At 39.5% G+C, this 27096-nt stretch overlaps 1 protein-coding gene across 2 annotated transcripts in view; it reads left to right on the plus strand.

Moving 5' to 3' along the window:
• Positions 1–408: 408 nt before the first annotated feature.
• Positions 409–27096, plus strand: part of kcnk10a (potassium channel, subfamily K, member 10a) — a 31544-nt gene continuing 4856 nt past the window's right edge. The window contains exons 1-7 of one of the 2 annotated variants that reach the window (XM_072688262.1): positions 924–968; positions 1904–1998; positions 3842–4224; positions 17940–18057; positions 22410–22570; positions 24791–24983; positions 26174–26316. In XM_072688262.1, coding sequence (XP_072544363.1) covers position 1998; positions 3842–4224; positions 17940–18057; positions 22410–22570; positions 24791–24983; positions 26174–26316 — 999 coding nt within the window. In that variant the 5' untranslated portion in view covers positions 924–968; positions 1904–1997. Of the gene's footprint in view, positions 969–1903; positions 1999–3841; positions 4225–17939; positions 18058–22409; positions 22571–24790; positions 24984–26173; positions 26317–27096 lie in introns of both variants that reach the window. The other variant, XM_072688259.1, reaches the window with a different exon arrangement.

Genomic DNA, 27096 nt, shown 5'->3' on the forward strand with positions numbered 1-27096 from the left:
AATCTTAAAACCCTAAATGTGTTCATTTGAAGTATTAAATTGATCCCCTTGCCTCTCAGGTGTATTACAGCGAGTCAATAATGGCAAGCAAACATGAGGAAATCTCTGTGTAATGCAACAGATAATCTCAGAATAATCTGAGTTGTTGTTGTTTGCTCTAGCCTGCCCAACATCTGCATGCTATAACAGCAGAGTTACAATACACTCTGCTATTGTCAGTGACAATCCTTACTGTGTATTGCCTCATTGTGGGAAGCAAGAGTGCCTGGTGGATGTCTCGGGTTCAAGGTAAAGTCGGTGTATGTGTAAGCACCGTGGAGGTATTACGTAAGAAGGGAACATTACGTTTAGCATGCCGCAGGGGTCTACGGCGGCCCCCTTCGTCATCCTCACTGCAGCTGTGGCTCTTGCCATTGCAGACATCACCCAGACAGGACTGTGTGTGCGTGTGAATGTGGAGTGATAGAGTGAAGAGCATTGGCGTAGTGAGACGACTTCCATCTAAGCGTGAACCTGCAGCGCTTTAGAGCTGCTGGAAAAATCACTGCGCGCTGACAGATCTCCACCAGTAGGCGTATGGGCAGCAGATGGAGGGGATATGAAGGGCTGAGGCGAGCCAAAAACGGACCACTGCTGCTCCACTGTGCATCACACTCTTCAGTACCGCAGCCTTACGGGAGAACATGCACGATGTAGAACCTGAAGGAACTTGGCTTTCTCTCTGCGCTAAGATGCAGGCAGCAGCACCACCTCAGAGGCAATGAAGCCGTGCAGTCTCCCAGCCTGGGCTGCATCAACAGCCACCAGCGCGTTTCAACTGTAGGAGCGACTCCTTGCTGTGATCTAGAGCCTTTCTTTCTTTAATGGCACGAGCGTTGACTTCGCCTGGTCTGCTCGCTAATCCCCCACGATGAAATTTCCAACGGAAAACCCGAGAAAACCAGGGGCCAACCTGAGTCCACCTCCAGGTGGGTACCGCGCGCCCGTGCACTCACACTGAACACCCTGGCTGCGTGAACTTAATTTCATCGTGGCGCGTGCATTGTCCACAGAGATGCATCCAGTGTTGTTGCACGAGCTGCAGCATGGAGCGCGTGCACAAGTTTCGTGTGGGCTCCAGCTGGCACAGTGGGCACACAGACAGCCCTGAGAGCCAAGATTGCATGATTGCCATTGGCGTTAAGGTGGGGTAGCGTGCTCGTGCTCATGCTTGGGAAAAGTGCGCTATTTGTGCTTTCCGGGCATGCAGAACCCTCTCAGGAGGGTTCTCCTTGCGGCTCATGCAGAAATCAGTTTTGCTTCTGAGACTCAGTAAAGCCAGTTTGCAAAGATGCTCGTGTTTTGCGCTCGCCTCCGTTACGCAGCGTTACGGCTGCTGCATAATGAAGAGACCCATTACCTCACAGCTCGTGCACGAGATCTGACAGGAGGGTGGTGGTGGTGGTGGTGGCGGTGGGGAGGGAGGACCTATGAGGTCGTGCAAATCATACGTGCATTTCACCTTTGGCACCCAGTAAATCTGTCCAAACACAGGCCATAAACAGCTGCCAGTTTACCCCAGCAGCCCTTTGCTGCAGTCTTCCCTCCTGCGCGCGATGAGCACAATGACTTCCATCCATCAGCCCCAGCAGCACCTCCACACAACACGACTCCACATTACACAACCAGCACTCAGCTCTTATGGTATGGGAGTCACGTTCGGTATTCAGCTCTGGAAGCAGCGAGTCCAGGCTTTCATTTTATTAGCGTGTCTTTATTGTTGGAAGCACAGCACTGACACAACAGGGGGGCAAGGGGGGGGGGGGGGGGCAGTCTAGATCCGTGCTGTCCACCCAGCCAGTCCACCTTAGGCTCAGGCAAGATGCAATGCAAGAGAACAGTAACCCAGGATTGTATTCAACAGGCGAGGAGAGCTGAACGCCAGGCGGTGAGATGTTCAGCTCGGTGTTTGACTAGAGTGGGATCAGCTCTGCACGGTGTATAGCTCTATTGAACCAAGTAAGACTGCCCATTTGGGGAAACACAATATATTAATATAATATATGTATGAGGCTTCAGAATGTATGCAAGTAATTGATATTGGAGAGTAAATATGTCTCTCAAAACATGCACAGATATTCAGAATATAGCTGAATTTAATTCTTAAAATACACGTTGAAAGCTCATGTTATTTATACTTTTGTACAGGTTGTATTTTAAAAGGGAATGAATAACCGAAAGACAACACATTTTGTCTGATGTAAATGTACTGTTTTATTTTCAAAACTTTGTTATTACTGTGTAAACTTTGTACATATGAACTGTTTCCTACACAGCTTTATTTCTACATCACATCTCAACCAGTTTTCAATATTTAGGTGTCTTTTCCTCTACTTTCTGATGTTTTCGTCATGTTCCATCCACTGTAACTGTAGAGCCTAGAAAAGTGCAATCCAACATCCCCAAATGAGTCCAAAACTGGAAACAGGCCACTGGAAATGTTAGAATTTAGAAAAAAAGGACAAAAAAGTTCGGAGAATCCAAGAAAAGCAAACAATATTGAGGACTGCAAGTAAGTGTGGGACACTGACCATGTTAAGATCTTGTTACAGAAAGGTCAGATGTGTTTTGACATCTTTAACCAAAGATTGTGTTTCAGACAACTCTCAGATAGGTCTGAAATGCTTATCAGAGGCTTTTACACAAACCTGTATGTGAATTTGCTGTTGCCCTGCTGTAGATATAACCAATATGAACAGCCGAGGAACTAACCACTCTAACTCAGACAAGCTTTTCATAGAAAATATACATTAACTCAATTTAAAATATATATTCCAATATAAGTAGTACATTTATAGTGTATTAAATAGTATTTGACCTTGCTTATATTAGCATACATTTTCAATACTAAAAGAAATCTATATTTTTCTGTATTGTTTTATTCAGCTTTGGGATTTTGTTCAGCGCTTACAAGTGAATATTCATCAGATCAGATCAGATCAGTGTGTTTCCAGTGTGTTTCTGCTGCATTCCGCCCTAATGTGTTTTCACACAGCCTGTAAAGTCATTAGAGAGTGCCAATGTGTGTGTGTGTGTGTGTGTGTGCAAATATGCAGCAAAGAAATGGATACCCCAGAACTGAGAGCCATTATTGAGAAGCGTGAGTGTATTAGTCTCGCTGGTAAGGTGGCGAGTGGTGTGATGGTGTTTTACACCGACACACCAGCGTTTCACTGACTCAACATTTACTATGTCGCACTGGGGGAAGTGATATAATTGATCCATGCCTTATGGTTCTCACAGATTTCACACTCCCTATATTACTGAGTCTCATTTTCTTCAGTCATCAATTTTTTAGTGTTACTGAAGCTAGACCTGTGCCCAGATGTTCATGGACTCTGGATATAGATGAAACTGAATGTATTTTCCAAGTCATTGAACACACATCTGTAGTAGAGTCAGGAAAATCATATTTCAGAGGACACAAGCGTAATATTAAGAGTTTTTATCATGTAGCCATATATATGCACCTTAGTGAGATCATCAGTGTTTTTTCCATGGCATTTCCAGTTTGGAATTAATGATGTGAAATCTCCATAGGTAGTACTTCTGCACCAGAAGGGGGCGCTAAAGAATGACAAAGCTTGTGGAACCTGAGCCACAAGCTCTATTCCTGGGGTGGAGTTGAGCTGAGCTATGTTGAGACCATAGATTTTGGCCATAGAAATATTTTGTCTATACATGCTCTTATTATACACAAAGAGGGTCACTTGTACAGTCTTAGGGGGGAAAAAGGTTAAAAAGGCTTCACTGCGGCCTCATTTCTAATGATCACTCTCTCTGGTTTGTGTCTCTTTTGCAGTGGCCGTGCAGACCAACCTGGTTCCGCCCAAGAAAGTCCAGCCAGGGATGTTGCAGTCCAGCCTGGTACAGGCCAGTGTGGCCACCATGCAGAACCCAATGGGCTGCTCCCTGCCGCGTCTGTCCGTCTCCCGACCGGCCAGCATGGTGGCCAGCATGGAGGCGGTGGCTGACGGTTCAGCACTACTAACCGTCATGAAGTGGAAGACTGTGCTAGCCGTGTTTGTGGTAGTGGTGGCCTACCTTGTGGCGGGCGGACTGGCCTTCCGCGCTCTAGAGCAGCCATTTGAGAGCAACCAGAAGGACACAATCACAGCCGAGAAGGCCGCCTTTCTGCAGAAACATCCCTGTGTGACGCGCAATGAGCTTGAGGAGCTCATCAAGGTAACAGTGGTGCTTTAGCGCTAGATCTTGGTGGTCTTGGATTTTTTTTTTCCACTAGTGCTAGATAGTGATCAGGACATTTTTTGAATTGCACTAATGTGACCTGTTTAAATTGGGGTGGAGTTTCAACGTTCATGCCTTGAATTGTTTTCTAATGAATTGTAATAAAATCTAGCTATTATAAGGTCAGTGATTTACATCCCTACATGGAGTGTAATTCACCCCCTTTTTGAGGTTAATGGTGGAGAAATCTTGTTAGACCCCTCTGGGATCTCAGATCCAGGGTAACGTAAGAGGCTCATTGATCTGGCATTCATTTGAGCTTGACCCAGACAGTTCTTCATACCAAATGAGACTGCAGTTAAAAATAAGTGTAAAAAAAGTGGCGAGCTCAAGAGTCCAGCATCTAAGGTCTAAATGTGTTTGGTCTGATGAGGTAGAGGAAGTGTGTTTGGTCTGCTTGTGATGAGAGTGGCAGTGTGTTTTGAGGCAGTGATTTTGATCTGATGAGGTAGAGATGGTGTTTATGGTCTGAGTATTGAATTAGAGGAAGTGTGTTTGGTCTGATTGTTGAGGCACAGGTAGTGTTTTTGGTCTCATTGTTAAGGTAGTGGCAGTGTGTTTAGTCTAATTGTTATTGATGTAGATGTGGTACTGCCCATGGCTTGTTTGTTGAGGTAAAGACAGTGATTTTGGTCTGATTGCTGAGGTAGAGGCAGTGTGTTTTGTCTAATTGTTAAGGTAGAGGAATCTTTTGCTCTTATTTAGTAAAGTAAAAATATTGTGTTTTGTCTGTTGATGTAAATAAAGTGTCCGGTGGTGAACAACTGATGCATTGTGTTTTGTCAGGTGGTAAAAATGAGGCTATGTGTTTGGTCAGGTGGTTAGGACTGAGTTAGTATGTTTGGTTAGGTGGTAAAAATGAGGCTGTGTGTTTGGTCAGGTGGTTAAGACTGAGGTAGTATGTTTGGTCAGGTGGTTAAGACTGAGGTAGTATGTTTGGTCAGGTGGTTAAGACTGAGGTAGTATGTTTGGTTAGGTGGTAAAAATGAGGCTGTGTGTTTGGTCAGGTGGTTAAGACTAAGGTAGTATGTTTGGTTAGGTGGTTAAGACTGAGGTAGTATGTTTGGTCAGGTGGTTAAGACTGAGGTAGTATGTTTGGTTAGGTGGTTAAGACTGAGGTAGTATGTTTGGTTAGGTGGTTAAGACTGAGGTAGTATGTTTGGTCAGGTGGTTAAGACTGAGGTAGTATGTTTGGTTAGGTGGTTAAGACTGAGGTAGTATGTTTGGTCAGGTGGTTAAGACTAAGGTAGTATGTTTGGTCAGGTGGTTAAGACTGAGGTAGTATGTTTGGTTAGGTGGTTAAGACTGAGGTAGTATGTTTGGTCAGGTGGTTAAGACTGAGGTAGTATGTTTGGTTAGGTGGTTAAGACTGAGGTAGTATGTTTGATTAGGTAATTAGGAGTAGGGCAGTCAATACAGTAGTGTGCAGGTAGTAAAAACTGAGGTCAGGTGGTTACGATTAAGAGAGTGTTTGGGTCAGATGGTTTTACAGTAGTATTAAACAGTTTTAATAGTTTAGCTGCCATTACACATTAATGCCTCTGACCAACACAATCGGCCTCACATCATAAAATACCATGGTCCACAGCAATAACATCCTTAAATATCTGATCATCAACAGTGTTCTGGTCCTTAATGGACTTGAGCAACAGCTTCCAGTGCAGGGGAAATGATAGCTTGATTCCTGTAAGGCAGATATTGATTTTTGTCTCCCTCTCTTTTGGCTGGAGTGCAGACACTTGTGACATGGGAAAGCTCTTGAAGTAATGTCAGAGTTTCACATTTAGGAGTCAGGATTGGACGGCAGCTGTTTTATTTATGGATGTGTTGATTAATGTGTTGTGGTGGACCATGCCCATCAGTTAAAAATCAAGAGAGTCTCCACTCTAGGGTGAAGGCATTTTCACAAACCCAGCATGACATCCCTCTTCACTTCATGGCAATTAGAAAAAGGTGGAAGACATCTAACCCTGAGGAGTGAAAGCTCACTATCTACTGCTTGGTGTGGTGCAGTCGTTGGTTCTGACCGCACTCATAAAAGCCTATTTTCTGCCTCATGTTTCAACAGCCTCTGTTTTGCTGGCTCTAGGCTTTTCAGGCTCCAGCGGTTGTGACTCCTCGTAAAATAGATGGCTTAACGCCCAAGTTCTCTGACCTGCCAGTTATTGAACTGAGTGCTGTAAGACTCTGCTGCAGCTGAGGAAGAACAAAGCGCATGCAGCAGAGGAAGAATGAAGCACATGCAGCAGAGCCGAAAGAGTACAAGCAACAACAAACGCACAACGCTGTGCGGTATTAGACACACTGACACATTTGGCCACATCAGAAAGTGATTTTTATTTTTGCCGCACAACAAAAGCAATCCACCCCCGCAAACACTTCAGAACAATTCATATCTGGGGCTTTCAGCCAAAATAATAAAAAGGAAGTCAAGGATGCCACTGTCGGTTGCTGTGAGCTGTTATAATGTTATGCTTTAGCACATGGTCAATTCATCACACTGGGCTGAAACCGGAGCGAGGTTTATTTATTTCCTTACTGCCAGGCGTCATTTATCTGAGTAAACATGGCGGCATCATGCGGCAGATCAATTTCCAATCAGTGCTAACACTCTGAAGCAGCAGAGAGAATAGCGCTAGCTTCACCAAGACATATTATATCAATAAAACCTGACAAGCACAAAACTCCATCCAGAGCCACAAGACAGACTGAGAAAAACTGCAGGAGCCATCTTCATCCCAGCCAGAGTCCACACCGCAGTAAATATTCAGTGCAGGGTCTCAGCACTTGTGATCAGTGAAGAACCTTTCTGAAGAGAATTTCTCAAGTCTACACTCTTATGGGCATTGCACACTGAATGAGGCAGAGCATTGGGTTTTTGAACACAAATTGTATTTTTTTGTGTGAAAACTATATAAACCCAAAGGCATATTTACATGCGAGCATAACTGGCCTCATACTCTCTGGGTAGGTAGTACGCCTCCCCTCCAATCCTAAATTTAAGGGGGCAAAATGTCATGGCTAACACTTAGGGCTCTATCTTAGAGTCTGTGCAAGGCGTGTCTCGATGCTCATTGCTATCTTACACCCCGGCAACAGTCTATTTTCACGTCTTCCGCCTTGCGAATCTATCTACAATGATGGGTGTGGTGGTGTCAAAATGAGGTGTGTTCAGGTAAATTCCTAGCGTATTGCTATCTAGGCAGATGTCAACAGTTAGATGTGAATGTCAACACAGGTGGGTGCCCAATGCGCGTACAACCCTGCTTTGCGCCACAGAAATAGCATCTGCCAAAGTCAGACCGCACCTGGCTGTTAAAGGGAATTGCATGGACACGTTACGCCCAAAAACACCCATGATTAATTAAAAGACCTAGTACATGCCTTTTCCAGTACTTTTTCCATCGCTACAATAGTAAAGTCACACTAACATAAATCGCCCTAAATCAAGCTGCGGGGTGCACGGTTGGCAGCTCGCTTAAAGATCACTAAAATAGGGCTCTTAATGTGCTAAATGTTTGGGGTGGGGGGGGCAAAAAATATTGTTCAAAGTTGCAGACAATTGATTTCGACGAAGGAATGTTTACATAAAAGCAGTAATAGTGAGTGAACATATTACAATTATTAATTTATGTGGGTCTCCAGAGCATCTGTCTAAGAGTTAGGCCCTAGAATCGCAAGTACGATCCTCTGTGATGCCTCAGCCATCTGTGGCCAGGAGTTCCAGAGAGCATAACTGGCCTTGTTCTCTAGGGGTGGGTTGGGTGGTCCTCCTTCTCCCCTTGCAAAAGATGCAGCAGAACTTCTTGTATTTCAGAGGAAGACCATGCTGGCCTTCAGTCTTCCAGTGCTGGATGAGTTCTGGCTGTTGGGAGTAACTGTAAATCACATTTTTTTTGTTTTAGAATTTCGTCATACTGTTTGCACTGCGAACAACACCTGAACAAACAGACAGAATGTTTTCGAGTACACAGAATGGTATACTGGCACTAGTTTCCATTTTGAAAAAGTCTTCCTTCCTTGTCTGCTGTCCTTGTAATTTGCCTGTTTTGGAACCCACATAGATTCATGTGGTATTTACCTTCATGTACAGGTTAAATGACCTTTAAACCATTAGTTTAAAATGCCTTTTGGTTGCTACACACTAAATGTTTGTTACAAAGTTGTTGTCATGCCTCCCAAGAAAGCAGTAATTAGTGAAGGGAGCTTATGGTACCTGCAGACGTTCACAAGAATCAAACAGAGGGTGAACTTTTAAGCAACCTCCACACAATACAGTGATTTCAGTGGAAGGCTTTTCTTAGAACTATCAGTCCATATTAAAAAAAATATTTTGAAACCATAATTTTGAGTGTAGAGACTGTTTTGTGATGGTGTGACCCGTCCACTGCTTTCCCCAGTTCAGTAGCAGAACCTTCTCTGATATATGCAGTGATAATTAGCTGCTTAAAGCAGGGAGCGAGTAAATGAAGACTTCAGCTCAGCTGCTGGTGAATCAATTATTCAGTAAGCGCTCCTGAGACTGCATCTGTAAGAGCCAGGGCGTGGCAGAATTAGACAGTCAAGTACAAAGCGTCTTATTATTACTTGGGGGATGCTTTGTGAAATATTTAATCAAATAAATAACCACAGTCCTTTGTGCTTGTTTAGCAGTGAATAAAAACACCACAAGGTTTCACAGGCTCAAAGAATGATCACTGTTGATAATTACGGGCCTTGAGTTACAAAAGCGTGCCCAAAGCTTTCCAGTAGTTACATTTGTGCCGTTATTTCAGCTTAAATCACTAAAATAAAAAGTCCTTAAGACAATACAGAATGAAAGAACAACCACAAGCACATCTGTAAACAATAACTTCATGGGTCTATAGAGTAATACTGCACGCAATATGCCAAAATTAACTACAAACTAAAATACAGTACATGTAGCTTTTTAAATAACAGCCATACATTTATAAATACAGCTTTGGCTTACAGCTGGCTGACTAACAAACCCATTTCAGCAGCTTCTAAGGAACTGACTGTATCAACTATCTACTGTATCCCCTGTGTCGTATTTAATCTAATATACAACAGTACATTATATTATAACTCATAATATATATTCATTACATAAACATCTGTGTAATAACTATTTAAATAAATACCTAATAAAGTAAAGAATGCAGGTACGGGGAGCATGCAGGGTGGCAGTTCCTCCATGTGTGTTTCAGCTAATTAACGTGGCTGTGCGCTGTGATTCGAGGCTGTGGAGTGTGAGTGTGTGTGGTCTGGCCATGAGTCAGCGAATGTGTGTAAAATTTCTCTGCATGCTCCGAGTGACACCAACCCTTCCCCATGATGCAGGTGCACCATGCAGTTAATGGTTTGTTTACTTTTGAAAAGTTGGGAAACTTTTTCCTCAGTTTCCTCAGTTTTGTAAATTAATGGAAATAAGAAATTCATTACAGGTTACAAATCCGTAACTTGTAGGTTAACTTTTATATTTATTTACTATAAAATAGTGAAAATCTACATTTTAGGGTCATAAATAAATACTTAAGGGACTTTTTGTGGAAGAAACATTGACATAAGATCAGGAATAGGAAGTGAATATTTTAAACTCTGTAATCATTTGGGTCTCCCATGTGGGGACTTTATCATTGGGAGCTCTGTCATTGGAAGATTCTCATGCCGATGCTCATCACTCAGCAGGGTGCTAGCCAGTGTGGGCATCGGTTGGCTAACATAACAGAATTAGCTGTTAGCTTTTCCCGACAGATGTTGAGCTCCAGTGGCGTTGCATTAGTGGCAGTAATTGAAAATATATTACAGTACCTTTTTATTAGTTTCTGTAGTTTGCTAACAAAGTGCTTATAAACTACCAGAAACATCTCATGTCTCTCTCATGTCACAATGTCTTTGAACATTTAATTTAGATTAAATTATCAATTCAGAATAAAATGTTAACTCCGCTAAACTCAAGTGTTCTGGTATTTTTGCTTGCCGGGCTGCAGCCAAATTGCCAGGACTGCCCATTTAAACCTTTACTTAAAAGCAGAAGCTGAATCTAGGGAAAATTACGTGTCCAAACTAAAACATATCAATAATATAATATAATATTGTTATAACCCAAAAAGTAAAAAAAAAAAAAAAAAAATATATATATATATATATATATATATATATATATATATATATATATATATATATATATATATATATAAATCTCTGTATAGCACAACCAACCCATCTTCAGTTAGTTCATATTACCCATTAATACTCTTTTAAGAACATGCATACATGAACATTTATTTTTTTTAAAGTCTGGGCATAGCCCCTTCTGTCCCTTCTCTTACTTTAAGTGCTGTCCCAGGCTGAATATGCAACAAAATAGTATCAATATAGTCATAAGACAACTCATTTTTATTTTGTATTTCCTGCAATCAAAGTATCAAATATTTCAGATGCCATTGAACATTTAGAAACTAATCTACAGCCCATTTAGCACATCTATCAATAACTGATCTTTAAACTTCCACAATTGAACAGTGCAATGTTTCTGGTTATTGTAGCAACCCTGCAGGGTTTTTTTCTGCTCTTTTCAAACTGAGCTAGCAGTTTCAACATTGGAAGGGCATTAATCTTACTTCATTCATTGATTAAACCATATTTTATAAGTTTAATTTTCATAAGTAAATTTGCCTTGTAGTTTAAGAACCACAATGTCACATTGTAAATGTGTCTGTTATGTCACCACAATGTCACCTGTAATAATGCTCTATTGCATCAATCCACATGATACTTTTACTTTCAGCAAGGGTTCTGTATCTCTGCAAAATATCAATTATTACATCTGAATCAGAATCTTGCCAAAGATGCTACACATACAAGGGATTATACTTGATGTGAACAACACAAGTATAACATGTAACAAACAGACTGTTAACAAGTACACTGAGAGAGAAAGTAATAAAGAGCTGTAGAAACCTATTATGTGCAGATATAATTATATAAACATTTACAGAAAATGAACATCTGTACAGCTGTTTAAAATTATAGTGCACATGTTTACATGTTGTGTATCAGTACTGAATTGCAGTTAAGTCCTGTTTGGTTCAGTGAGATTTAGAAGCTCACTTCAGTTATAGATTAGGTTTATAGATTATAGTGTGAGGTGTCCACTGTGGTTTAGGAGTGCTACACTGCTTTAGGTATATTATTTATCACTTGCAGTGTATGATACACACAGGTGGGGGGGAGAGGATGGTGAAAGATCTGATGAAATTGCCTGACAGTTTCTGTAGAATTTGCTGGTCTGCTGTTTCAGTATATGAGGTTGCACACAGAGGCAATAATTACAATCGGTTTGTGCTAAAGAACATAAAACCAAGGAAGGAAATTTGCCATCGTTCTGACACTACAGTGTATTTGCTGCATCAATGACTTTTTCATTAATCGTTGAAATTAGCGATGTACAGTGGAATACATCTACTGTCAAAATGAAATATTGCCCCATTGTGCCACATTCTATAATCCTTCTTTATCCTTCTTGCACCCAATTCAATAAGTGAAGAGATATAAAGAGATAGAAAGAGAAGTGGGTTATTAATGCTGCAGCTGGTCCAGGTTTTTGGAGGTTTTGAGAATGCCTGCAAGAAACGGAGTGCAGTCCCTCAGACTGGCTAAGTCCTTCAAATTATGTCTTATCAGTGCTAAGATTTATCTCGGCTAACATAGTAACATACATATTTCTGTAGTTGAACAGGTCCAAGTAAAACATGCTTTTGGATATCTTCATGTCTTCCCATTGCAACATTGTCCGCCAATTTTCACAGCAGTCAGAGATGTATTTTCCAGATTCCCATTGAAGACTGTTTCTGTTTTGTCATAGCAGTTTTGATTTTGTGGTAAGTGCATTTGATTATTGTGTCTTGTGAATTGTGTCTGTGTTGTTTTGGTGTCTTGTGCACTGTTTTGAAGAACAGTGAGAACTAGACTAAAGTACAGCCACCACATAGTGAGGTTAGTTTAACACACTGATACTGTAACTAAGATTCCCAAATTAAAACAATGCAAGACCCACCATATACATTCACAACAGCTGATGTTTGGAACACAGGCTGATCATAAAGGTTCTTCACAAGTCCACTCTAGTGGAGTTTAATGGGGCTGATATTTGCTGTAGACAAAAAATATTTGCTGTAGTTCAACACAGCAGCCTCTTCTCACTGATCACATTTACTTTAGTGTCTGTGAGCAGTAAGCAGTAATTCAGTAAGCATGGCTATTCCTTCAGATAGGCTAGGTGTTTAGGGTGGAAAGCTCATCTGCTAAAGGCAACGTTAAACTGTGTTGAGTTAATTGTTTTGCATCAATTTAGATGCAATTAGATGTTTTAATGACTGTTCTCCTCTCAGTCTGTTATAATTTATATTAGCCTCATTCGAGATTTATGGATGAAGGTAAGCCTTAAATAGGGGACCTGGGGGCAGGTTATCCCAGGGTCAATGAAAGACCCCTAGATTTCTGATTGACATTAATGTTTGCAACAATAACAGGAGTAAAACTGGTAGAAAACAAGGCTGTGTAAAACCAATCTGGTGAGGTCGGCATGCAGTAGATCTGTCTCTTCTTTTGACACATCTAATGTGACTGAAATGGTTTCTGCAACTTCCGATGGACACACAGATTAAACATAGACAGACTGCATGTCCTATGTAAGTTTTTTAAAAATCATTTTAGTGCTTAGAATTAGACGGAAAAAAACCCTGAGGTGTTCTGAGCAGCTGTCTCTGTTTAGGAAAATCCTAATATCCATCTACAGGTTGAGAAACGTAGAAACACTATACTACTAATGCAACATTTTACTCGCATTAACTCACTAAACCACCATCTAGGACTATTAATGTTAATTTTCTGCTGCTGACATATGTGAAAACATGGAAAATAAAGAGCTGTCAATCATGATTCTTTAATCTCTTTCACTAGTTCACTTCATGAACATAAAGTTAGCTAGCCAACACGCTGATAAAATCAGTGTAAAGTCTATAGGGAGCTCAATTATATAAGCTATAATTTGCCACAAATTCATACTACTACTTTATATATGATGTACACTTGAAAAAAGCATGTTAAATCTGTTAGCTTTTACCCTACATCCTGTCTCAGCGTCACTGGTCTCTCCAGTCCCTCTCTTAGCAGCACTGGATTAGAGCAGAAGCAACAGCGCTTCTTTATTTTTAAGCTCCATGTTATTATTATTATTATTAATGTCTATTAGGTTCAAGTGCAGATTTTGGTGAGATTGTTGCCATTTCCTTAATACAGGGTGTCTCTACCAGTACAGAGCCTGACTGATGGGGCTAAATCTGAAAACTTGGGACTTCCAATTGGGACTATGTTTGCATTTAAATGTGTACACCCACCCTGCCTAATGTATCCAGATAGCTCTTCTAATGAGTTGTACATTAAGTTTGTTAATAACCTTGATTTCATAGAAGCGCTGAAGGAGCTACAAACGTTCAAAACACTGAATTTTATAAAATAAGTCAAAAGTTTATGAACAGTTCGAGGTTTAGTCCCAGAGTGAAACAGGCTCTCATTGTGACATTACTGTGTGGCGTGAACAGTGTGTGTGTGAGGAAAGTTTAAAGCAGACCAGAGCAGAAATAACAAGAGGCAGATCTAGTCTGTCGAATCGCTGGTCACACAGACGAATGAACATTTTCAAAAGGGCAAACTCTGTCAGTGTGCCAGACTGTCCTGAAGGAAAAGTCACCCAGAGCAGAGTGCCTTCTCATTAGAGCCCCTCTGAAAGACATTCACTCATTGAATCTGTCTTGTTTTTTTTTTCATCTCCTCACATCTGTCACGCAGTAAACACTGAAATGTTTCTCACTGGAGAGCTAATTGGCTGTTTTCATAACTAAATGCTAACCGATTTGGACAGCTGTGATAGTCTATGTCATTTCTGAATACCCCATATAAACCCAAATAAAGTCAGTGGTCAGTGAGTGTGTTTACTGTAAAACTCTATATAACATTAGAATAAACCCAAATAAACATAAAGTCAGTGGCCAGTGAGTGTGTTTACTGTAAAACTCTATATAACATTAGAATAAACCCAAATAAACATAAAGTCAGTGGCCAGTGAGTGTGTTTACTGTAAAACTCTATATAACATTAGAATAAACCCTAATAAACATAAAGTCAGTGGTCAGTGAGTGTGTTTACTGTAAAACTCTATATAACATTAGAATAAACCCTAATAAACATAAAGTCAGTGGTCAGTGAGTGTGTTTACTGTAAAACTCTATACAACATTAGAATAAACCCAAATAAACATAAAGTCAGTGGTCAGTGAGTGTGTTTACTGTAAAACTCTATATAACATTAGAATAAACCCTAATAAACATAAAGTCAGTGGTCAGTGAGTGTGTTTACTGTAAAACTCTATACAACATTAGAATAAACCCAAATAAACATAAAGTCAGTGGTCAGTGAGTGTGTTTACTGTAAAACTCTATATAACATTAGAATAAACCCTAATAAACATAAAGTCAGTGGTCAGTGAGTGTGTTTACTGTAAAACTCTATATAACATTAGAATAAACCCTAATAAACATAAAGTCAGTGGTCAGTCAGTGTGTTTACTGTAAAACTCTATATAACATTAGAATAAACCCTAATAAACATAAAGTCAGTGGTCAGTGAGTGTGTTTACTGTAAAACTCTATACAACATTAGAATAAACCCAAATAAACATAAAGTCAGTGGTCAGTGAGTGTGTTTACTGTAAAACTCTATATAACATTAGAATAAACCCTAATAAACATAAAGTCAGTGGTCAGTGAGTGTGTTTACTGTAAAACTCTATATAACATTAGAATAAACCCTAATAAACATAAGGTTAGTCAGTTAAAGTGTATATCTAGCTACTAATCTGTTTATAGTTGCTGAATCAAGCTCGTAGGAGGGTGTATTCTGGCATTCTGAAATTAAAATCATGAGAATTAAAGAGTAAAAAAGGAACAACCCAAAAATCAAGGCCAGATACATGTGGATGTTTTATTTATCTTCTAATGAGAGTATTCTGCTTATGATCTAAAATAATCTGAAAACATACCTCAGATGTACAAATGCACAATAAAGCACTTTACAAGTAAGTTGCTTCTAAAGTTGAGGGTAAGAAATGCTGCGCCCTTCTGCTCGAGGTCATCCCCTAAGCGTGAGTGTGTGGTCACATAGCAGTATGCAGCTGCTATGCAGCTCAGTGCTGGTGGTCTAGACTGATGGATTTCTTTGCCCTTGTTTACCTGTCCTTCAGCTTCTCCTTCGTTAGCGCTCACACCTGAGCGACTGCCTGGCGTTTTCCACCTTCTCCTCCATCTGCTGCACGGCTTTCCTGTGGTTCTCAGCGGAGGATAGGGCCATGGCGATTCATCTCAGCGTCAGACACTCATTAGTGCTGATGATTTCCTCAGATGGCCTCATATGGCTAGTCTCACTTGCACAGAAAGTTTCCCGTTATTAACCTGATCTCTCTGCGCTGCTGTTCTGATTATCCGGATCTGTAAAGAAGATGATCATGCTCTGTATTCTTTCACTGGAGTCAATCTATCTGTGTTTTAAATTTGGATGCACATATATGAATGTAATATTACGGTAAATGGACATGCAATGTGAAACAAACACCCTGAATGCAGAAAGAACCCAATAGATTATTCATTTAGGTGATATATTTTAATTCATACACAGAAGCACTGTACTGCGCTAAAAAAAGATTATATTTGCTCAGTTCATAGCCAATAACATGGAAGGAAGTTATAATGTAAATACAAATGTTTTTCAATGGCTATATAGTACATTGAGTGCTTATAGCCGTGTCTATAATACTCATTTACTCTTTCACTAATGCAGTTCTGTGTGTGTTGTAGTTTTGATGGACATGTTTTGTGCTTTTGCAGTATGTTTTAATTTGCTGTGTTTTCCACTTTCTTGCCCACCGGGCCTAGTACTGGCTCGGTCGAGTGCAGTGGGTTGAAACTCTATAGCCTTTGTTTTTCTACACTAGTTATATGTTGGCTTTAAAACAAGGAGAACAGCAATGATAACACAACTCTAACTCCACGACAAACTCAGATTATTATAAAATATCTCCTAATTACCTACATCGATGTGAAAGGATTCAATCTATACTTTCCACACAGTTTCTCCACTTCTCTACCAGACAAAGATCATTCATTTGCCATTATAATCCAGAGCTGAACTTCAGTGTGTGCCAAAAATGCAAACTATACAAACAGCCAAACTAATTAATAGTATTTGTAATACAGAAGAAATAAAAATTGTTTAATCATTTTATTACAATCACTAGGTATTACTAGCAATGCCCCCAACACTAGGAGGGTGAAGACTAGCACAAGTCTCCACCGACACATGTGAAGTCAGCCACCCTCTCTTTACGACCTGCCGCTGATGCAGCATCCGCCAACATGCTTGGAGGAAAGTGTCTGTCTGTTCTCCAGCTCTGTTACAATAGCTAGCTACAATAGACACCTGTGCTGAGCGATGTGGAGAGGATGTGCCATCAACGCACCCCTGAGAGAGCAAGGCCAATTGTGCTCTCTCTGACTGATCTCTGCCCTGAGATAGTGGCATTGCCTTAGTCTGCTGAGCCGACAAGAAGCCGTCTTAACAATGGTGGTCCATTTATCATTGGCTTGCTTCTTGAAAGAAAAGACAGCGGCATTTTTATATTTCCGCCTGTTTCCATGGTATCATTCAGCATGTTTTCAAGTGGCAATCAGAGCGAGACAGACACATAATCATATCCTAATATCTAGAAAATAGGTTAGCTGCTATTTAACTCCACACACAGAATCACAACATCAGTGATTGATGCTTGGACAGTGACTAAAAAAATAAATCAATTACATATTTATTTTACAAAGGGGGCTTTCAGGAGAATGACGAAGCAGGCTTTCAGCAAGAAATAGTGCCGTTGAATCAATGTAGTACCCACTGGGTCCTCAAACGTTCTGAAGCAAGGAAGCGCAAGAGAATTATTTAATGAATACAGTCCAATCAAACAATCCAATTATAGGCAAATCATGTTTAATAAATGGAGACATGAGCTCTTGTCCAGTGATGAGTGGCTTTAAGCTGTTATCACTCAACAGAGCTGCTTATAAGATCAAGACTGTTATAATCAGTGTGCTTAAAAACCATGGCCATCATTATTATTATTTTAATTGGTATCCAATAAATATTATCCATGTTATATGGTATCTATTGTGAATGACCACGGGCATATCCTGGGCTTTGTATATACATTTTATGATGAATGGACCAATAGAAAAGCTAAAATTACTAAGCAGATTTTTTTTTTCCTTCTGCTGTTGCTGTTTTGAATGTACAGTGTTTTTGTGCGACTATTGTCTGTTAATATAAGAGAATTTTCAAATGCAGGAGCATTTAAAATATGCAATATCACAGTTCTAATAGTGATCGTGTGTTTATTTGAAAAAAAAAATATTGATCACAAATAAATAATAAAAAAGGGAAAAAAGGAAACCATGGCATTTCAACAGGGGTGCACAGACATTTGCACAGAACTGCTCACAGTGTGTATTGATTATATGATCACAATCCTCTGCTCTTTTTCTCTTCAGCACTCCATCGATGCATTCAGTGCTGGAGTCAGTCCTATAGGAGACACCACATATAACTTCAGCTACTGGGACCTGGGCAGTGCCTTCTTCTTCGCCGGGACTGTGATCACCACCATAGGTGTGTTTCTGACACTCCAAGATACACTTATAAAACACAGGCATTTTACAAACACTATGTGTTTAGTTTTAGATTAATAGACTCTTCAAGATTGCGTGATTAAGTTCTGCAAAAAGTGAGAAAAATGGCATTAAAATGATCATCAGTGCAGTGGTAGCCAAACAAAGTGCAATCAAAAATGTTTTAAGGAGCATAACATTGATGTCCAATGAAAACCATGTATCTCCAAAATAGTGTTTTTTACTGGAAAAGGCAAAAATGCTCTTAACTTAAAAATAAGAGTTTATTTGAAGTCATTTCGAGCATTTAGATTGGTCCGTTCATACAGAGTTATTTACACAGTGGTTTACACAAGGTTCGAACCATGTGCAAAACTAAAAATGGAGACATGTTTTATATTGGACAGCAGCTATACACTGTGCATGTGATGTACATGTTGACCTCATGACCAGTGATTTTTGTTTTTTAATTAATCTTTTAGAATAAAGTATGTCTAGTGAAAGATGTCCTAATGTGCTCTAATGTATCAAGATATAACAGTATACACACATAACTGACTCATCAAATCACTGATCACACTCTAGGAAATCTTTACATAAATTAGCTGATGGTTGTTCAATCAGACTGCTGATATGTAGTGCACAAGAAAACCAAATGTGCTGGATGAGACAGATGGTGTAAATAACTGTGGTGTATAGAATAGATAAACCACACTTCATTTTGCTAATGGATGGTTTATTAACCACTTTGTTACTTAAAATAATGGGACACATGACTGATGTTGCTACTTTTACTTAAACTGCCTACGGACCTCAGTAAGTGAATACGTCACACATCACTCATACAAACCGGATTCCAAAAAAGTTGGGACACTAAACAAATTGTGAATAAAAACTGAATGCAATGATGTGGAGATGGCAAATGTCAATATTTTATTCGTAATAGAACATAGATAGTTTAATCTGAGTAAATGTAACATTTTAAAGGAGAAATATGTTGATTCAAAATTTCATGGCGTCAACAAATCCCAAAAAAAGTTGGGACAAGGCCATTTTTACCACTGTGTGGCATCCCCCCTTCTTCTTACAACACTCAACAGACGTCTGGGTACAGAGGAGACCAGTTTCTCAAGTTTAGAAATAGGAATGCTCTCCCATTCATGTCTAATACAGGCCTCTAACTGTTCAATCGTCTTGGGCCTTCTTTGTCTCACCTTCCTCTTTATGGTGCACCAAATGTTCTCTATAGATGAAAGATCTGGACTGCAGGCTGGCCATTTCAGTACCCGGATCCTTCTCCTACGTAGCCATGATGTTGTGATTGCTGCAGAATGTGGTCTGGCATTATCTTGTTGAAAAATGCAGGGTCTTCCCTGAAAGAGATGACGTCTAGATGGGAGCATATGTTGTTCTAGAACCTGAACATAGTTCTCTGCATTAATGGTGCCTTTCCAGACATGCAAGCTGCCCATGCCACAAGCACTCATGCAACCCCATACCATCAGTGATGCAGGCTTCTGAACGGAGCGTTGATAACAACTTGGGTTATCCTTGTCCTCTCTGGTCCGGTTGACATGGTGTCCCAGTGTTCCATAAAGAACTTCAAATCGTGACTCATCTGACCACAGAACAGTCTTCCATTTTGCCACACTCCATTTTAAAAGACCCCTGGCCCAGTGCAAATGTCTGAGCTTGTGGAGCTTGCTTAGAAATGGCTTCCTCTTTGCACTGTAGAGTTTCAGCTGGCAATGGCGGATGGCACGGTGGATTGTGTTCACTGACAATGATTTCTGGAAGTATTCCTGAGCCCATTCTGTTATTTCCTTGACAGTGGCATTCCTGTTTGAGGTGCAGTGACGTTTAAGGGCCCGGAGATCACGAGCATCCAGTAGAGTTTTACGGCCTTGACCTTTACGCACAGCGATTGTTCCAGATTCTCTGAATCTTTTGATGATGTTAAGCACGGTTGATGATGATAACTTAAAAGTCTTTGCTATTTTACGCTGGGTAACACCATTATGGCTCTGGTATTGGTATCTTTCCGCGCAACAATGGTGGAATTGGTGATCCTCTTACCATCTTGGCTTCAGAGAGACACTGACACTCTGAGAAGCTCTTTTTATACCCAATCATGTTGTCAATTGACCTAATTAGTGTTAATTGGTCTTCCAGCTGTTTGTTATATGCTTAATTTCCTTTTTCCAGCCACTTATTGCTACTTGTCCCAACTTTTTTGGGGATTTGTTGACGCCATGAAATTCTGAATCAACATATTTCTCATATAAAATGTTACATTTACTCAGATTAAACTTTTAATCTGTCATCTATGTTCTATTACGAATAAAATATTGACATTTGCCATCTCCACATTATTGCATTCAGGAAAAATCATTACATTTAAACGCTTCCTGATACAAATTGTGTTCTGAATAAGCTCACACTGAGCTCCAGCAAAACAGACGCCTTATACATCTTTTATACAGCTGTAGAAACATTGTAGGTTTACAGAAAGCACTGCTCAGTTCTACACACTGGTCTATTTTACTCTCTGCAGTATGAACATGCACACACTACAACTCCTCCTCCCCTGGCAGATCTACAGCAGTAAATCCAGATTTAAGCAGTACAGTTCTGTTCTGCCGCCACTAGAGGGTCAGGGGAGAGAGGTTATAGAAGGTTGTGAAACTGTTCTCTGTGAAACTGTCAGATAACGGTTTTGTTGTTGACTAAATCCTTTAATGCATCTCCCTCCTTTCTCTGAGAGATAGTAAGAGATAGATAGATAGATAGAGAGAGAGAGAGAGAGAGAGAGAGAGAGAGAAAGAGAGAGAGAGAGAGAGAGAGAGAGAGAGAGAGAGAGAGAGAGAGAGAGAGAGAGAGAGTCAGTATGTGTGGGAAGACTGACAGGACATCCAAATCTGATCTAAAATCTGCTCTGACACTCACAAATCCTACACACACCAACACGCACACACACTCCTTACCCATTAACTATAACCACTGATATAGCCACTTTAGTATGCTGTTATGTAATTACATAATTCCACAATTCATTACATTATGTAATGAATTAGCTTTACAATTCCTTTCCATTCTGATTTGTCATCACACATACTAAAACAGAACACATGTATAGAACATTTCAATAACAGTTGTTTAAAGTCTGCTTTTTAGTGAGGACTGTTACACACCTTTGTGTTTGTTTTTAACAACATTTGCAGCCACTTGCTAAATGGAGGACAGTGGCTATTAAGAAAGTGTGATCGTAAAAAATACATTAATAATTCATTCATTAATAATTTATTAACATGTTTTAATTATTTTGGGAGCTATTTCCAAGTAATCAGTTTAAAGTAAGTTACACATGCACAACACATAACATTTATCAATGAGTGCAGTTTCAGCTGAACTCTAAATGTTTACTAGTGTTCACTAACACATCTTTGATCATTCATCATTTATTACCAAATTAATCACATAAAGTCAGTGGTCAGTGAGTGTATTTACTGTAAAACTCTATATAACATTAGAATAAATCCTAATAAACATAAAGTCAGTGGTCAGTCAGTGTGTTTACTGTAAAACTCTATATAACATTAGAATAAACCCATATAAACATAAAGTCAGTGGTCAGTGAGTGTGTTTACTGTAAAACCCTAATAAACATAAAGTCAGTGATCAGTGAGTGTGTTTACTGTAAATCTCTATATAACATTAGAATAAACCTTAATAAACATAAAGTCAGTGGTCAGTGAGTGTGTTTACTGTAAAACTCTATATAACATTAGAAAAAACCCTAATAAACATAAAGTCAGTGGTCAGTGAGTGTGTTTACTGTGAAACTCTATATAACATTAGAATAAACCCTAATAAACATAAAGTCAGTGGTCAGTGAGTGTGTTTACTGTAAAACTCTATATAACATTAGAAAAAACCCTAATAAACATAAAGTCAGTGGTCAGTGAGTGTGTTTACTGTAAAACTCTATATAACATTAGAATAAACCCTAATAAACATAAAGTCAGTGGTCAGTCAGTGTGTTTACTGTAAAACTCTATATTACATTAGAATAAACCCATATAAACATGAAGTCAGTGGTCAGTGAGTGTGTTTACTGTAAAACTCTATATAACATTAGAATAAACCCTAATAAACATAAAGTCAGTGGTCAGTGAGTGTGTCTGTAAAACCTGTAAAACTCTAAGAAGAGTGGAGGCTGTCACTGCAGGAAAGGTGGACAAATGTATTAATTTCCTTGGATGCTACAGTGTACTTTACCATGATACATCATTCAAAATAAGTCATAGTATTATTTACACTCCGTCTGTTGCCTTTCTATGTGTCCTCCTGCAGGCTATGGGAACATTGCCCCGAGCACGGAGGGTGGGAAGATTTTCTGTATACTCTATGCGATTTTCGGCATCCCTCTTTTTGGCTTCCTGCTGGCTGGTGTCGGGGACCAGCTGGGGACCATTTTTGTGAAGACGATCGCCAAGGTGGAGAAAATGTTCAGGGTAAGAGAAAGCCTGAGAATTACACAGTATTGCAGACAAAAACATCACTCTGTGATGGAATGTGTATGTGAATGGGTTGTTAATGTGGGCTGTTCTCTGCATAGACATCTCATCTGTTCAAGACAACATGCACATGCATTTTACCTTAGCTATTCCTTAGCTAGTCACGTTAGTATATTCTCATATCTAGAACTCTCTTTACCTCATGTTTAGGCTCACTTCATTACTTTACTCATTATTATATAACTTCTATTGCTATTTTTGGAGGCACTTTATTTTGAGTGGCCATTTTTAGATAAAATAAACACTCAACAGACTCTCAGTAGTATATCAACACTGGTGTAGCAGCAGTGGAGCATCTGAAAACCTCAAGAGGCTTGTAATTACCTGTGTAAATAAAACTAGCTTATAGTCTATGCTGAATTTAGGTGTTTTTTTTTTTATTTTATTGGAGTGTCCAAGTTGATATCTGTAGATGATAACACGAGAAGTAGCAAGTATAATACATCCTCTACAAGCTTTTACAAGCTGGTGCCTGCAGCATGTCTATAACTGCATTGTGGCTGCTTGAGCCCAGTATTAAGTGGTATCTGTTTCTACTGTTATATTGACTGTTTCCCGTTAATAACCTGATTTCTCTGTGCCACTGTTCTAATTATTCAGATCTGTAATAAAGCTAGGAAGTTTGCAAGGTACTGCTGTGGAACATGCAACACTCAAACAGTATTACTCTTCATATATCAGTTAGGCTTCAGGGAGGTTCCTTTCAGTGGTTCTTTCTCTTACTTTTAGCCTCTCCTCTTGAGTCTTGATTCCTCCATGTGGTCTCTATGGTTTAGATTTTCTCATTTGGGGCATTAATCTGCAATTCTAAAATCTAAATAGAATATTTAATAGATTAGACTAATTAGATTATTTTATTTATCTTAGTAACACTGTCTGTTAGACAGAATAACCCAAATCATTAAAATTGGGCTCATATTTTAAACCATACAGGCATGATAAATTGGTCAAACTGGACAGCCAAGTTTCTCCAAATTCTGGTAAAATTGCCAAAGTTAGGCATCACCAAGGCTGCTGTTTTGAATGGTCTCCAAAATTATGCAATTGGCTTAAATATTGAATTTCTACCCCACTGGCTAAAAGCTACAACAGACGAAATAGTAAGCATAGCTAGTCATCAAAGTAATCATCAAACTAAAATGTTAAAAATAATAATATAAAAATAATATTTAAATACATTACATTTATTGCCTACGTTTAACATCCAACATAACTTCAATATCGAAACCTTCAAAACAAACCTTTTATGTCTCGGTTTTGGAAGTGGATGTGAATCTGTTAATGTGAAACAAGCAGTGTTCATTTGAGGTCAAAACTCTTAGCAAACAAGTCATATTTATGTTGTCCGGCACAATATGAGCTGTTTTCATCATAATTTCTGGCTTACTTGCATCCTGTGGTATTTGTTAGAACTTAATGTGTGTTCCTGAGGTTAAATATGCAGAACCATTCATCCTTTCATATTGAGCTCAGTAGGAGGGTCTGCAGCTCTTGGATCTGCTAGGGTGGGCTGGCTAAAGCCCAGCTGGTCTGCGGGGTTGATAAACAAACAGTAGCTCCATGACCTCCACCTCCAGCAGGGTCTAGCTCACTGTGACAGAAGCATCTGTGGAAAAGCATGAGATTGTTGCTCATTAGTGCTAATCAGGCTTCGTTATAGCTGTATGGGGCCCTGATAGAGCAGCAGCACCTTTACTGAGTCACGCAATGTGTTTAATCATGCTACATGTGACTGGAAGTGGTGACAGAGTCTTACGTTCAGCCTGAGTAAAGAAGCTAAGCTGTCTGACCTCTCGTTTTAGTGTCTGTTCTGGATGCCAGATTAACCTTTTATTTCCTTTTATTTTAATAGGGACTAATTATTGCTTTTACACTTGAAGTCTATTGCTGGGGATGTAACACAATGACATTATTTGTATCTACTTTCAGATTTAAACTGGAAGTTCACATGTAACAGCTTCTTTAAGCTGAATTTAATTTCCACCATAGTTTTTACTCAACAGGAGAGACCGTTTATGCAGTGTATTCGTTGATCCTGGGGAATTTACAGCAGATCCAAAGAGAAGGAATGCTGGACTAAAATGGTGTAAACTATGAACTTGGCACAAGTGTCCAACCTCTCAAACTTTCTGTTTGCATTTATTCTCTTGTTGACAGCGCAAACACAACCAGATCAGTCAGACAAAGATTCGTGTGGCCTCCACTCTGCTCTTCATCCTGGTTGGCTGCATCGTCTTCGTAACCATCCCTGCTGTCATCTTCAAACACATAGAGGGATGGACGGCGCTGGAGGCCATTTATTTTGTGGTTATCACCCTGACCACCGTGGGCATTGGAGATTATGTGGCAGGTACGAATGAACTGAATTATTTAAAAATATCCTAAAATTTAGAAAAGTGTGATATTTTCATGATGCTCATAAGTGAAACATGATGTTTAATATACTGTTACTTTTGTATAACTTGTATTTGGAACATTCTACTCTAAAAGGATGTCCTTTTGCATAAGACTGTAGAGAATGATGCTTTTTTTCTAAACGCTGCACTATTACTAGTACTAGTCATATTCCGTTAATAAGTTTTGGTGGAACAAAGAGGGTTTCATATTTTTAGAAATGACAATTGTCCACTCAATGACTAAACAAGCTCTCCAATTGATGTATTTTACTGGTAGAACTGAAGACCAGAACTGAAGTGTCTTAACCACCAACAGAATTTGGACTTCATCACATTATGATAGTCAGTGGGTGGCAGCAGTTTTGTCTTTAAACCAAATGTCACTCTAGTCTATCTGTAAAGTTCTAGATAGACTGCGGATGTAAGTATAGTATGAGTAGCTCTAATTGTTTAGAAATAAGTATTATCGTATAGGTGGGTTCTTTCTTTTTTTGACTCAGTTTTGACATTTGCAGCCTGAAGTCTAAAAGTCACATACCTAGAGCCAATGAAACAAGTTCATGGTTTGCCACTGCCTCAGGTGTATATGTCCATATATCCATTACACACTGTTTATCATTAATCACAGGACACAGTGCTGTCATTTATAATTCACACCCGATTGATTTTCACTAAATCACTGGCCATGAATCAATCTTTTCTTACTGACTCTACTGAGCTTATTATGCAGTCATATTGAAATAAACTGCTGAACGTCATTTTCACTGCTTCTCTGTAGACTGGTGCAGTGATGCTAATAAGAACTGGCAGTGTTTACTTCAGCTGTAGACAGAATCTCCATTACAGCCTTTTATAGCACCGATAAAACCTTACTGACACCTGGTGCTTTATAACCTTTTGGACTAAAGAAGAGGACCAGGCTGTTACTCTCCAGAAGAGTTTTATAGTGGATGGTGTTTTATCTCTATACACAATTGCACATATTGTAATGTTGGTAGTTATGTAACTATTAACTATTTACATGGAAAAATAAGCACTTAAATTGTGTCGTCAACTGTCAGCTTGTGAAACCAAAATACTTCTGTTATCACCAGCAATAACTATGACTTCTGAATGTTGTGGCGTTATGGACTGTGTGTTTCAGGGGGTAATAGAAGAATAGAGTATTATAAATGGTACAAGCCTCTGGTGTGGTTCTGGATCCTGGTTGGTTTGGCCTACTTTGCTGCCGTCCTGAGTATGATTGGGGACTGGCTGAGAGTCCTCTCCAAAAAGACAAAGGAAGAGGTGAGCATTTAGTACCAGCATGAACAGAAAGTAAAAAACTCTGAGAAAATGTATGCATACCTTTTGTGCCATGTGGCAGATTTCCCTCACATGCCAAACAAAAGCTGTGTCAGAAACTGAACACTTTCACACTAAATAATGTAGAACAGTAGTGCCGTACCATAAGAAGTGTACTGATTAGTGGGCAGTGTTGGGATGCAGAGGCAAGCAAGTACAGTGGAGAGGTGGAGCTGGATGGAGGATGAGACCAGAAGGTGCTTAGAAGGAACTCACAAGCCATTTTTCAGCTCTTACCAAGAAAGGGATCTAGAAATGGCTGCAACTACTCTAAATGGAAAGTTCTCAAGCAGCCCAGAGAGACGGGATCAGTTGGGGCTCTGATGGAGAAAGATCAAATCAGATAAACAGAAAGTCCTGATCAGTAGATTATGAAGATTTTAGGGAAGCCCATGGTGCAGCATTTTCCACACACAGATGAAATTGAAGCACAGAGATGGAAACACAGCAAACACAACGTTTCGTATACACAACTTAAACAGTTTTGAGCAGGATGTCATGGATGTCTGATGCAAAGCTGCTAGGTAGCAAATATTGCAAACATTTGTTATGTATTTTTATTATATAATTTGCACAGAAAGTCAATGGAAGTCTATGGGTAGCTAATAATGATATAGATAGAGATAGTTGTAATATCTGTATGGAAAAAAAGGTTTGGTTGGCATGGTTTCTTTATCTAAACTAGTTAACCATCCATATGTCCCTATGAGATGAAACCATTGT

This window comes from Salminus brasiliensis, chromosome 1, assembly GCF_030463535.1.
Source record: "Salminus brasiliensis chromosome 1, fSalBra1.hap2, whole genome shotgun sequence".
NCBI classification, from domain to species: domain Eukaryota; kingdom Metazoa; phylum Chordata; class Actinopteri; order Characiformes; family Bryconidae; genus Salminus; species Salminus brasiliensis.